Consider the following 12,685-nt stretch of genomic DNA (forward strand, 5'->3'; position numbering starts at 1 on the left):
GGCGGTTGGGTGTGTCACCTCATGGCTGCTGTGAGTGGTGTCGATGTAGCCACCGCTCACAAAGCTCACATCACTCAGCCTCGGGTGCCTGGCTGCCCAAAGGACCTACTGTGTGCCCAGCTTGCACCCTGCATGGCCCTGTCTAAATTGCCTGTGAGTGGAGGGAGGATGGATGTTCAGGGTCTGGAGCCAAAAGACTAAAGAAATAAAACAGACACTCAGGGCCCTCATTTTCCAAGGCAGTGGCTGCAGCTGCTGGGGGCCAAGTCAGCTGCTGGGGGCCAAGTCAGCTGCTGGTCAAAGACCAGGTGGGCTCTGGTCCTCCAGGGCTTGGGGAAGATGAGAGTGGACGCCTTCAGCCCCATCCTGCACCAGCTTCCGGGCCTCAGGAACAGGAGCCTCTGCAGCCCCTGCTCTCCCTCCCTCCACACCACCCTCTACCTTTAGTCTCTGCATTAGCCTCCTTTCTAAAAATAAGGGAGCTTGGGGGGCCGCGAGGGGCCCCCTCCTGGGAGGCCATGCACAATCAACACCTAATCCTGTGGGGCCAGGTTGCCAGCCACCAGCCCGAGCACTCCATCGATCCCCGACCACGCACCCGCCAATTAGCAACCCTTGTGCGGCTGCGGCGCTGGGCCGTGCTCACTGTCATTAACTGGAGGCATGTGGGCTGGAGATGACAAGAGGCAGAGCACTCAGTGTCACCTCTGTTGTCTGACCTTGGGGATTAGCGCCCCCCCGAGGCCACCTGGGCACATGTAATTAACACCCGAGACCCCAAAGTTGCCATGGGGGAGGGGGCGTGAGGCCTGAAACCAAAACTCTAACACTGCAGCAGCCCACCAGCGCTCGAGTTTGTGCACTTACCCGGCCCCTAGAACGATGACTAAGCACCAGCTGCGTGCCCTAAACAGAGACGGACTGTCACAGCAGGACCGCCCTCGCCCAGCAGGGACGCTGCAGAGTGCGCTGCGGGGGGCCGCCAGGCTCAGAGGGGCGACAGAGGGAGAACACAGCCCCACGCAGCTCTGCTTGGGTGCCAGCAGGAGGCAGCGCCGGCAGGGCCAGAGTGAGCAGCTGACAGAGCTCTGCCCCAGTGCTGGCGGCACCAGGAGGGCCCTCTGCTCTGCTTGCTGACCCCCCACCCTGCTTTCCTTTCTTCGGCTGTTGTTGGGTCCCAGGCCATCCTGAACTGGTATCTGGGCCAACCTTACCCAGTGAGAATTTTATCAGGCTGTCAGGGCCCTGGGGACACCATGACTCTGGCTGGTGGGTGAGGGAACCTTCGGCCTGGTGTGCACAGCGGTCCCGCTGGGAGACAGAGCCTCCCACAATCCCTGCATCTCTCCAGGCCGCTCCTCTGCCATCCCCATTTCCAACCAGGATGTAGGAACCCGGGCCTGGCAGACACACACCATCTGGACTCGGACAGGAGCTTGCCGCTGAGTCCCGCCCCTCTGCATGTGAGGCCCGGGGCAGCTGTGGAACCCGCAGGAAGTCTCCCAGCTCCACTGTCCCAGTTTTGGTCCTGTCTCCTTTCCCTGAAAGGCCCCCAAGGGAACAGGAACAGTGGACCCTGAAATAAAAATCCAACCTGTGTCTGGTGGGAACAGAAGCCTATGGGGCAGAGAGATGGTGTTCCCCTCAAAGGCATGAGTTAGGGCAATGGGGTGGGAAACCCTCTGGACTCACGGCAGGCCTGGCCCAGCGGGGACAGCCGGGCACAGGGCACACGTACAGCTGCCTGGGCCTGGCTGAAGTTCAGGAAGAACCTGCTGAAAGACCTCAGGGCCTCTCCCACCTGCCAGCCAGCTGGAGCTTCTCCACGGGGTGGAGGTGGGGGGACAGACGGAGTCCCCGCCCACTCCCTGGCCACCAGCACGCTCCTGGGCCTGATTTACTGTCATGTGACTGCCACCAAACCCAAATCAGCAAAGGTGAGAAGCAGGTCTTCACCACCAAGCACATTTCCAGGGACTGATGGCTAGTTGATGACGACGGAGAAGGACAGCAGGCTCCTGACTGAAGGGCAGTGCCGCTGTGCCAGGGAGCACAAGAAAACCCAAAAGGGGTGCGCTGCGGGAGGTGGGGGTGAGGAGGAGGGCAGGGGAGGCGGTGGGGGGGGGGCTCCAGGGGGGACACAGAGAAGTCACTGCTGCATCGGCCCAGCCAGGGGAGGCCTCGTGCTCTGCACAACCAGGGCTGGGGACCGCTCACCAGCCCACGGCTCCCGTCCCTTCTTCCATCCTGCCCAACCACCTTCCCTCCCATCCTGCCCAGAGCTCAGCCCCCAGGCACGAGTGCCTGTCTTCCTCCAGAGCCCCAGCCTGGCAGACGGAAGTGAAGGGAGAGGCTCGAAGGGCACCCCTGTGGGCGCTCACACCTGCACAGACAGACGGGGCTGCAGACACCCACAAGGAGACGCCGCCTCACCAAGCCCGCCAGCCGCACGGCTGACAGACACACGTGGCGAGAGTGCCAAGCAGCATCTTTTCTCCCCCCATTTGTTTTGCTGTCGTCTTTGATGGAGGCGGATTTCAGGTGGCAGCAGAACAAGAGAGTCCCACCCTCACCCAGGACGGTTCCGTGGTGGGTACGCTGGTAGGCAGTCACACCTCCAAACTCAAAAGAGCAGGAGAGACGCTCCCCAGCCTCCCTAGGGCTCAGGGATGGGACCTTGGTAACCAGACCCGCCTGCAAAGCCAGTGACAAGATGAGGCAGGCAGCCAACAGACGCTGAGGAAGGAAGCTGGCTGGGGACCCGGTGCTCCCGGCTCTGGACCTGAACGAGGACTAGAAATTCAAGTCCAGCCGCCACCATCACCACCCTCGTCCTCCTCGTGTCAGATCTGAACAACACCAGGGGAGCTTGGTTGTTTCACAGGCGACAAAAATGGCACCTGGGCTCTGCAGAGAAGCTTGGCGAGGCCGCTCAGCTATCTCCCAGGGCTCAGGGTGGCAGTGTCATGTGCCCACACCCTCTGCTGGGAGGACTGGACACGGGCTTTGAATGGGCCTACAAGACTTCAGAGCCCACCCTTGCTCCCCGCCCCAGCCTAGTTCAGACCCCAGGCCACAGCCTCCCGAGGCGGCTGACCCACCCACACAGCCGAGCGAGCCCCTGGCACTCTCCACGGGCAGAGGAGACACGCGGTGTGATTGTTGACCTCTGGAAGATGGAGGTGGCACGTGCAAGGATGGGAGTGGGTCAGAGTTAGGACTGGTCCAATGTGCCCCGGGGGGTGGGGTGGGGGTGGCAGGGCCCTGGGTGTCCAGAGCGTGTCCCCCTCTCCGGCAGTGAGGGGCAGTGAGGACGAGGCAGGCTCTCAGCTCTGCAGCCCCGCCCCCAGCAGACGGCCGCTGCGGCCCCACGGGAGGCGCCTGCTGTGGCGCGGAGGCGAGCAGATTGCCACACAGCTTGTGAGAGCCGCCGCCTGGCAGCAGCCCCTGCCCTGTCACACTTGGGGACGGCGGGGACACGGGCTACCAGACCTACCCTCGGTGGGGGGGGCAGATGGACAGGGTCGGGCTAAGGAGGCTCCTGGGGTGAGGCGAGCGGCTGTCAGACCCCAGGAGGGCCAGGCCAGCGAGAGCACGAACAAGGCCGTCTCACACCCCCACGCAGCCAGCACCTGTGAGCCCATGGGGCGACCTGGGGATACCGGGCGTGCCCTGCAAGGCCTGGACAGGCCTGGGAGGCTCAGGGGAATCACAGCCTGTGACAGCAGGTCTTGGGACTCCTCAGCTGGGACTCATTCCCTAATTGGGGGTGGTGTCTGTCCAGAAGAGGTTCTGGTAGTGGGACTGGCGGAGAGGGAAGGCCAGGCCAGGACTGGAGCTGGCCTAGCAGCTTCCAAGGTAGAGGAAAGGTGGCATAGCCCAGAGGGACACCATTTTGGTGGCCAGGGTAATGAGGGACTGGATCCACCAGCTGATGACAGATGCCGGGGTGCAGCTCATGGGACACCTGGGTTCAAGATGGGGCCCCCTGGCCTGTCACTCACAGAGGTCAGACCCAGACTTGGGAGTCAGCCCCAGACATGTAGCCCGAGACTGTATGGTGTGGGCCTGGCCACTCCCTTTCTTCCAAGGAGTAAACACCGGAACCTAGTGACAGAGAGGTCTGCCCAGGGCCTGGACGTGTCCCACACAGTTGGCATAGGCGGCAGCCCTGCAGCCCTGCAGCCCGGACGGCCCAGGTCCGGCTCGGCCACCCCGAGGCCTGGCGCATAGCTGCAGTGTCCTGGAGTGCCCCACTCAGGAGGCACTCGCCTTCCCAGGCCGCCTCCGCCCCTGTGAGGGCCCTCAAGCCCTTGGCTGGGCTGCTTGGGATGGGAGGTGGCCGGGCAGAGCAGATGGTGGTGTTCGTGGTGGGTGGGGGAGGGGTGGCAGTGGTCAGGGTAGAGGAGGTCAGGGCACAAAGCTGCTATGCCTGGAACGAGCGTGTTCTCACGCAGGCAGCCAAATGTATGAGGTTCAGGTGCTACCCTCACCTTGAGAGAGACAGAAGCTCAGAGAGGTGAGGCGTGGCCAGGGTCACAGCCAGGACGTGAACCAGAACCCCTAATGCTCAACTGATCAGCCCTTCCTGGGTGGGTAGAGGGTCACACCGCCCAGGGGCTGGCCACCAGGCCACACTGGCCACAGGGGACTGAGCAGGCCGGTTTCGCAGCAACAGAAAGAATGTGCCCTTCGGAGCCTCAGGAAAGAGAACCCCCCACTGAGGGCCGACTTTTCCCTCCACAGCCTCTCTCCGGGGAGAGCAGCGTGGGGCCCAGCAGCTACTGCCTCTGAAGTGGATTTTTAAACTGCGCCCTTGGGACACGATGTGAGGAGAGAATTAACTGGGGAAGCAGAGGGAAGGCTCAGTATTCCTGACTCAAAATAAGACGACACTCCCACAGCGGGGGAGGCGTGCAGTGGAGAGGGGCCACAGTGACCTGGCCGCACCCCAGGCAAGGATAGGCATTCACGCTGGCAGCCAGTGGCTGATGAAGCCTCAGTCGGCGCAGCTCTCCGTGGGGTCTGTGGGGACAGGGGCAGAAGGGGCAGAAGGGGCAGAAGGGGCAAAGAGGCAGAAGGGCAAGGGGCCTACAGCCTCCCTCTCCCACTGCCTCCCCCAGCAGGTCTGGAAGCTGCTCTGGCTCCAGGTGGCACTTGTGCCCACGAGGATGGGGCTGCTGGGAGCTGGTCCTGAGCCACCTCAGTCCCTTCACCCCATTGCTGGGGGCTCCTTCAGAGCGAGGAGGCCTGGCCCTGGCGGGGGACAGCAGGCTGCAGTGTCCCGGTACACCAGTCCTTGGGGCTGCCAACCTTCCCCTCCGGGGCCCATGACATGGGGGCCAGGCGCTCAGGTTTGGCCACCAGCAAAATGAGTAGAGAATAGGGGCCAGGCCACACCGAGAACCAGCGGGGGACGATGCACAGCAAGCGCTCGCCAAACGGTCACTGCCGTGATCAGGAAGGGGAGCGACCACGACGGGGCTGCCTTGAGGCCCGGGAGTGGGGGTCTGGCGTTATCTGGCCGCACAGCTGTCGAGGCCCTGGCAGGAATGAAGCCCCACGTTGCTGTGCTGCGCCCCAGAGGGGCCAGGCCACGCCAGGCTGAGCATGGGAAGGCAGCCACAGATGCCGTGGGGCTCCACAGAGGGAAACCCTCCGGGGCAGCACGCACGCACGCACGCACGTGGGGGCTGGGGGCTGGGGGCCGGGCGGGAGACAACTGCTCGTGGGTCCTCGTTTCTTCTTTTGGGGATGACAAAAACATTCTGGAATTAGTGGTGATGACTGTGCAACTCTGGGTGCACAAAAAAAAACAAAAAACAAAAAAACCCACACACTGAATTGTTCTCCTCGAAAGGGTGAATTTTATGGCATGTGATCTAAAAAAATTAACTGCTCCAGGCTTCTTCCAGAGGCTGACACGGTATCTCCCCCACACCCTCCAGCAAGGCAGAGACTACTGAGTGTGCCCCAGAACCTCTGTCATGGGCACTGGGGGCGACGGGGGCCTGCCCCCAAGGCAGTCATCCACTCGGGCTTGTGGTCCTCCGCCCCCACCCCCCTCCCCGCTCTCCAAGTGCACCTGGAGAGCCCTAAGCAGCGGAGCAACGGGCACGGGGTACATCCTCACCAGCTGTGTGACCTTAGCTCACGACCTGACCTCTCTGAGCCTCAGTTTTTCCAGCTGTATAACAGGCCAACTTGGGCTGCCAGCCAGTTCTATGGATGGAGACAGCAAGGTCAGAGCTAGGGTCACTCAGTGAGAAACACGGGGACCAGGCATAGGGTGTGACCCAGAGGGCACTATGCGCCTCATTTCCTCAAATCAAGGCCTGCCCGAGGCTGACCAGATGGAGAACTGCAAACTGAGCTCACAGCCATGGCTTCAAACTCACACTTCGCTTGTGGCTGCCACAGCGGAACCTGAGAATCAGGGCCTCCCAGAGTCCTAATAATACTGCTCCGTGGTCCAATCAGTCCCCCAACCTCGGCTTTCTCAGCAGAAGGCAGCGGATAACCTTTGGAGGTCAGCGGCAGACACCGCGCTGTGACACAGTAAGAGCTCAGACCAGCGTGGCTCACCCCTCTCCTCCCTCTCCCAACGCTTCCCAGGGTGTCCCACAAAGCGCCCTGGCCAGCAGCACACTCTGTCCCCAGCCAGCGAGGCCTAGCAGCCTCCGGTCCCCTGGCTGCCGCTGGCCCCTCACTCGAGGCGGACACTGGGCCAGCCTAGGGCGCTGGGGAAGAGACAAAGGGTCGTTGAGGCAGCGCCTGCTCCTCGCCACAGCCTGCCCGTGGGGCCCCCTCTGCAGGCCTCTCCACCACCTGCCTTGGCAAGGAGGGACGCGCACTCTCCACTGCCATACCCTCTGCAGACGTGGGTGCCACTCCAGGACTGGAGCCCAGGGGCCGGGAGTGGACGCAGCTGCTTGACGAAGCCCTGACACTTGGGGTGACTCGGACTAGGCAGAACCAGCACCCTCCCACGTGCCGACAGACGCAGCTTTGAAAGCCAGGCCAGCCCTGTCCCTCTGCCTTCTGGAACACTCTTAGGGAAGACAGCCAGAGCAGGGAGCTGCTGGACAAATCCTCCCAAGAGGCTCCCTGCTGGCTCTGAGGTCTGGGACCCCCAAGCCCGGGCTCCGGCTCAGGCTCCCAGTGGGCGCTGCTCCCGGGGTGTGCTGGAGCCCGTCAGGGCTGCGCCGTCTGGGGCCGCGGGGGCCTGCTCTGCGCATCTGCTCTCCAGCTGTGAGGTGCACGTGGCCCCAGGCAGCTGGGCCTCTTGACTCTGGCGGGGCTCCTGCAGCCTGGGGCTCCGACGTGGCCATGGTGTCCCCAGGCAGGCGTGGAGCGTGAGGAGGGGTGTGCACGCAGGGACGCAGAAGGTCTGCTGGCAGCCATACTGCCCGCGAGGACAGAAGGGCCCACAGCAGGCAGATGTGAAGAGAGGCCCCAGCAGCCCTCCCTCCTGGGCCAGTGCCACCCTGCCCATCAATTCTAAGCTCATTCCCCTCACATTTCTTCCTCTGTCCAAAAACCAGGTAGCAGGAAGGGCCCAGGAAGAGGCCAGACTGAAATCAGAAGGCCCCCCAGTACACCCCCCCAGTCAGGGCGACTGTCCATTCTGCCCAGCTGAGGCCGCAGATCCCATAAAACCTGACACAGCTCCTTTTCCCGCACATGTGTTTTCTGGACGCACCCAAGGGCCCAGGCACCCAGACGCCGAGCCTCAGAGCTTTGGGGTGAGGTGGATGACAGGCAGAGGCACCCAGGGTGCCCACTTTCTCTGCCTCAGATGCTGGCCCCCCCGCCTCCTGGCAGCAAGTACAGAGGGCAGCGAAAAGGCCCGCACCAGAACCCACATGTGCCCAAGTCTCCCTGCAGCTCAGGCGAGAACTGCCCCCACTCCTCACCTAACCAGCAGCCCTCGACCAGGACTCACACAGGCAGCTGGACGGTCACCCCGGGAAGGGCCTGCAGCCAGGGGCACAGAGTGCCTCACAGTACGAATGAGAAGACTGAAGCTCAAAGAGGATCGGCATTTGCCCATGTCACACAGCACGTCACTGCCCAAGACCCCAGGAGCCAGGGCTCTGAACCTCCGGAGGACACCAGCATCTGTCCGTGCCACCGAGCAACTCCTGCCTCAGGGCGTTAGAACGTGGTGGGCTGAGCTGCCCCGGAACTCCTGTTCCAGGGTCACTCGAGTTTCCAGAGACTGTTTGCTGACCCATCTGAAACAGGTGCCAGAGCCTGGAGCCACCGAGCTCTCTGGGAACAGGTGGCATGGGCTCCCCAGGAGCAGCCCAGGGGTTCCGGGGAGAGAGGTCAAGGCGCAGCACTCCCCTGCAGCCACTCAGGGCTCTGGTGGCCCAGCACGACCATCTTCTTCAGCCTGGGCCACCGGGTGCACACCCCCACTGCCAATGCCCCCAAGGCGGCTTCTGCAGCTGACAAAGGACAGAGGAGGGGGACAGAGCGAAAGCAGAAGCCAAAGCAGAGGTGCCCGTGGCTGGTGGGCTGCGCAAGTTCCGGGAGGGCCTATACCTCACGGTGCTGCCCCCACCAGACAGAACCGGCACAGGGACACCGAGAGCAGACTGGCGCCCTGGCTCTGCTCATGGGGGACCAGCAGCTTTCTCGGGGGGCTGCCCACTGTCCTCTCAGGACGCAAGAGGTCTGTCCGGCAGGAAGGCAGGGGGGCTCCTCTCCCTCCCTCGGCTGTGGCCTGGTGGGCGCCTCTTACCTCTGGGCTCCTCCGCCTGTTTGGCGAGCTTGCGCAGTGCGGCAGCAAAGCTGGAGGACGGCGCAGCCTGGGCCGACAGCGCACTGCTGGTGGCGGGGCTGCCACTGGGCACCAGGGCGCCATTGAGCGGTGAGGGGGTGAGGGGGTTGACGGTGGCGGTGGTCCTGGTCGCGGTGGAAAGCATTCCTAGTGAAGGGGACTTGGGCTCATGGCTCATGCCTGAAATAGGAAGAGAAGAACCAGAGGTCACCCAGAGAGCAGGAGGCCAGCACCAGAGCAGGGTCCGGGGGCTCAGGGGTCTGGCCAGCAGGTGGCATGCAGGGAGCAGGAGCCTGCGTGGCCCCAGAGAACAGGCAGGCAAAGCAGACAGAGCCAGCGCTGCAGAGAGAATGGGCCTCGAACCTGGGTCCGGCCAGAGTCCCTGAGGGTCCAGGGATACCCCCACCCTCCTAGACCTGTAACTAAAGAACACGGTATGCCCAGGAGCCCAGTGATTCCAGAAGCCCAAGGGCTCAGCCCCGGAGAACCCGATGGCATCAGAAATCACCCCTTGCTGGGCCTCAGGGAGGGAGACTGAGGCAAAGGGTGGGGCTGGCGCGCTCACAATACAGAGAACACCACCTGCAGAAAGGAAAAGGGCCTAACAACGGTAACGAAGACATGCAGGCCAGTCCTGCACCCTGAAGAGGGTTCTGCCAGGCCTCCGGCACAACGCCCGGGAGGCTGGCACAGTACCGTCCCCACTCAGAGAAATGGAAACGAAGGCACCGACTGCGCAGACCCAGCATCTGACCTAAGCAGACTCTGTCTGTCGCCACCATGTCCTTCCGAGTCCCAAAGCCAATCAGGGTCCCCCAAAGGTCTCCAGCTGAAAAGGCGCCTCAGACAACAGCCTGCGAAGGACGGGGCTGCATCAGCGGCCGAGGGAGAAGTAGGGGGCAGGACACAGCAGCCAGACCCCCCATGGTCCTTTCACTAGGCACAGGTCCTGCCTGGAGAGGCCGAAGATTCCGAACTGTAAATCTAACCGCCCCCCCGTGGGGAAATGTCCTCCCCTGGGGGCAGGGTCAGGCCAAGCAGCTGTCATCCACCAGGGTGATATCAAATTCCCTGTAGGAGGACTTGGCCACCTTCTTAAGAGCCCCCAGCCTTTCCATCTAAGCGTCATCGAGGAGGCTGAATCCCCCGCTGCCCTGCAGGCCTGATCTGTAAAGGCCCAGCTCTGTCTGGGCAGAGGCAGACACAGAGAGCGAGCGTAAGTAAGTTTCCCAGGAACGCCGCCCGCCTTCCCCCGGCTGCCTGCCCAGGCCTGACCCTGCTCCCTCGCTGAGCTGTGTCCAGTCCCAGGGGAGTAAGTCAGGCGACGGCCTCGAGGCTGACGGGGGCAACAGGTCACGTGAAGGAGGAGCAAATTACCTTCCAAACCCACAGATGGAGACCTGGGAATGCGGTGGCGTCATCTGGGGAAGGGTCCCTGGAATCATGAGGGGGGAGGGGCGGAACACAACTGGACACGAACACAGGAACGAGGCCCACCGCCGGCTGTGACCTCACCCCACAGCCCACCTCCCGACTGCAGTACGCTGCACCAAGTCCAAACCACTCTGATTGGAGCCTGCTTCCACCCCCACCCCCACGTAGCTATGTGAGAACAGGGGATCCCAAAGGGGTAGGCTCCTGAGACCTGCCGCCCACTGCCCCCAGAACTAGATACGAGAAGCCACCCAGCCATGTCCTAGCCCCAGTCCCAGACAGCTGGGCCATCAGTCTCCTGCTGAGCAGGAGCAGAAATCTTGGGGGTACAGGCAGGGTGCACAGCGGGGGCGGGGCAGGGGGGCCGCTGATACATAAAAGACAACACTGAGGGAGGCACGAGCTGGAGGGAACGCTGTTCTTTCGGGTGAGGGCTTGTACCTCGGAAACAAAGGGCCCCCACAAGAGCCCCCGCGCCCACAGCCAGCAGGCTGGCCTCCCAGCTGCCCGCAGGTCATGTGGGCAGCAGTGTGCGCAGCAGCAGCCCCACTGAGTGGCCCAGGCTGACCCAAGGCTGACCCCTGAGGTCCTCCAGCAGCCGGATTGCCAGAAAGCGCAGGTTTCTGACAAGAGTCCTTTCTCAGCCAGGCCGGCACCCAGCCAGCCACTCAGGGACCGTTGAGCACTAGGGACAACAGGCTCTGGAAGCTTGGCCCCAAGCTGCCTTCAGTGTCCCCCCTACCCCCCCCCCCCCCCCCAGCCCAAGGACAGCAAGCGCAGACAGGATGGGAGGTGCACCAAGGCCGAGAGTGAGCAGAAAGCAAGGGCCTGGAGGTAAGAGCGCAGCACTGACTCAGCTGCCAGGCACCCAGGGCTTTATCTGGCTCTGTAGCCACTGGCCCTGTGACTTGGGCAAGTCACTTCCCCTCAGGTCTCTAGGTCTATAAAATGGAGATTGGGGGGGTGTCTATCTCACTGAGGTCAATCCCAACAGGATTCAAGGAGCTAACTCTTATGTGCGGGGCTTCAGAGCAGGGCAGGCACACACCAGGGACCACATGTCACTACACGGTCCCCCAGCCAAGGGGGGCAAAACTGCTGGTCCTAGGTCCACAAGGCTGAGGGGCTGGCCGAGGCCACACAGGTCAGGCTCAGCAGATCAGGGCAGAAGCTGCTGACTTGTGTCTCCTGCTCTGAGGCTTTGAGGGATAGAGGCGATGTCGTGTCAGCAGGCTACGCACTGCTTGGGGTGGACACCCCAACAGCCTGCCCAAGAGCCCTCCCGCTTCGGCCTTCCCCAGGCCCAGCCTGGCACATACACCTCGGGCAGAGGGCCAGTCCCACAACCCTGAGAGGGTGGCAGTGGCAGCTGGTGTGGGCCGACGCACAGGACACCCCAGGATGGAAGAGACAAGAGCGCTCATCCTGTTGCCCACAGGGGACACCAAGGATGTGTTCCCACACACGAGAGGAGTCGTGGGCAGTCCACAAGTCCTCAGGGTCCTGCTCAATGCCCACTCAGTGGGTGGATGGGGGGGGTTGTCTAGAGATATTAAATGGCATGAGATAGAGGCCCGCCCCTGCTGAGCCCTGGGCAGGGCATGAAGTGAGCACCTGACAAGGTGCGAGGAGGAAGGTATCAGTATAAGGGGCTACTTGGCGGATGAGGTGTGCGAGGAGGGACCCCAGGGATCCCTCACCCAGGGGCCATCTCAGCAGTCCTCAGAGGTCACACAGAGCCTCAGGTCACCTCTCCACAAACCCCCAGAGGAGAGGCTGCAGCAGCCACCACTTAGCTGGGCCCACTCCCCGTGGCCCCGGGCAACCCTCCGAGGCCCACCCAGGAAAACTAAGGCCAGGAGCTGTCTCCCTCGGTAGCTACACTGGTTAGGGACAGGCAGATGGCTCAAAGCCACACATACACAGTTAAGCAGCACATCTAGGGCTCAAACCCCATTTCCTGGGCTCAGGCGCGGCATTCCTCACCGCTCACCACACGGCCCGCCCGGTGGGAGGACTACCCTCGGGGCCTGAGCGAGGGTGTAAGCATGCACGCAGAGCTAAAACAGACTGGGCTACAGCAGCTCCCCCAACGCGCAGTCTGCTTCCGAGGTATCAGTCACCAGCAGTCAGCCATGGTCTGAAAACATTACATGGAAAGTTCCGGAAATAAACGAGCCTGAAGTTCTGAACCGTGTGCTGTTCTGAGAAGCGAGATGATCTCTCTCAGAGCACCCTGCCTGAGACAAAAACCCTCCCTTTGCCCGGCCTGTCCCTGCAGTGCAGACAGAGTCTCCCCCCGGGCAGCACCTCCATCATCAGGCCACCGGGGCAACTGTCACAGTGTGTCAGTGCAGTCAAGTCACCCGTATTGTACTCACCAACAGCCCCCAAGTGCAGGAGTCCTGGTGCCAGCAGTTCACTATGTCGCACAGAAGCTGGAACGTGCGTGTGCAAGGAGGA

The 12,685-nt window shown here is 62.6% G+C and overlaps 1 protein-coding gene across 8 annotated transcripts in view; it reads right to left on the reverse strand.

The window, feature by feature from the left end:
* GSE1 (Gse1 coiled-coil protein) overlaps positions 1-12,685 on the reverse strand; it is a 412,599-nt gene that overhangs the window by 28,913 nt on the left and 371,001 nt on the right. For 5 of the 8 annotated variants that reach the window (XM_037040253.1, XM_037040255.1, XM_037040256.1 and 2 more), the window contains one exon: positions 8,750-8,968. The exons of the other annotated variants lie outside the window; for them this stretch is intronic. In XM_037040253.1, the coding sequence (XP_036896148.1) occupies positions 8,750-8,968 (219 nt within the window). The remainder of the gene's footprint in view (positions 1-8,749; positions 8,969-12,685) is intronic. 8 annotated transcript variants of the gene reach the window in all.

This window comes from Sturnira hondurensis, unplaced genomic scaffold (assembly GCF_014824575.4).
Source record: "Sturnira hondurensis isolate 20B ecotype Veracruz unplaced genomic scaffold, ASM1482457v3 Scaffold0002597, whole genome shotgun sequence".
Taxonomy (NCBI): Eukaryota; Metazoa; Chordata; class Mammalia; order Chiroptera; family Phyllostomidae; genus Sturnira; species Sturnira hondurensis.